General features: G+C 30.2%; 1 protein-coding gene across 1 annotated transcript in view; it reads left to right on the top strand.

Moving 5' to 3' along the window:
* The window catches only part of ATRNL1 (attractin-like 1), a 739,312-nt gene that overhangs the window by 50,119 nt on the left and 688,022 nt on the right, over positions 1-1,171 (top strand). The window contains exon 6 of the mRNA XM_012663875.1: positions 180-354. Coding sequence (XP_012519329.1) covers positions 180-354 — 175 coding nt within the window. The remainder of the gene's footprint in view (positions 1-179; positions 355-1,171) is intronic.

Here is a 1,171-nt window from a genome sequence, read left to right as displayed (position 1 = left end):
TTACGTTTGCTATTAGTATTTTTCTTATAAGCTATATTTTGGATCATTTATTATATATGTTACATTTATTAATGTGATAAGCATTGTATTCTTAAAGTCTCCTAATCCATATATTTACTTCTATAATCTAAAGTCTTTGTTTAATTCAGTGTGTTGTTTGATTTTTTTTTTTTTAATAGGTCCTGATTGTTCTTTGAATGTTCCTTCTACTGAGTCTTACTGGATTCTGCCAAATGTTAAACCCTTCAGTCCTTCTGTAGGTCGGGCTTCACACAAAGCAGTTTTACATGGGAAATTTATGTGGGTGATTGGTGGATATACTTTTAACTACAGTTCTTTTCAAATGGTCCTGAAGTAAGTGTTTATTTTCAGATTTTCACCATCCGTTTTTTTAGGCTGGATTTTTATCATAAATGTTTTGTTTTATTGCTGTCCAACCACTTGTGGTTAGTTTTGTGATAGTATCTATTTATTACTGGAACTGATTTGGGAATATATGAACTCAATATGTCCATAGTTAATTATTTGTCATTGCACATATAGTTTGCTTTGTGTAGAAATTTCATTCTCTCTCTAGAGTGCTTTAAGTAAATTCTGAATTTGAAAATGTTAACTTCAAATAAGGGCAGGCCATGCCAATATTGGGCATAATGTATTATACCACCTTTCATTTTTCAGAATGAAGTGTAAGCACACATATAAAAGTACTTTCAGTTTGTTCTGTAAATTTTAATTTACCTGAACTTTTACTTTGTATGTACTTTACAGACTTTTGTTGGGAGTACAGTGCCTGTATTATAAAATAGATCATTCATTTACTGTTGGCTCAGTAGAGATTGTTCTCTGCATAATTGGATAAGGGAAACCACATGGATTTATCTGATTTCTTTTTCAGCTGATGACTATATTCTATCAACCATTCTATAATAGAATAAAAGAGGAAATAGGGAAAATCATTTGATTATCAAATATACAGGACATCCAGTTAGACGTGAATTTCAGATACACAACAAATAAAGTTTTAGTATAAGAAAGCCTCTTACAATATATATATTTTTGTTTTGCCCCAAATATTGCATGGGTCATAGTTTTAACTAAAAATTGTTTGTTGTTTATCTGAAATTCAGATTTAACTGAGTATCCAGTATTTTATCTGACAACTCTACCCACT

This window comes from Propithecus coquereli, unplaced genomic scaffold (assembly GCF_000956105.1).
Source record: "Propithecus coquereli isolate 6110/MARCELLA unplaced genomic scaffold, Pcoq_1.0 Scaffold84, whole genome shotgun sequence".
In the NCBI taxonomy this organism is placed as follows: Eukaryota; Metazoa; Chordata; class Mammalia; order Primates; family Indriidae; genus Propithecus; species Propithecus coquereli.
The sequence above is the reverse complement of the archived record's forward strand: the minus strand, read 5'-3'. Positions and strand labels throughout refer to the sequence as shown.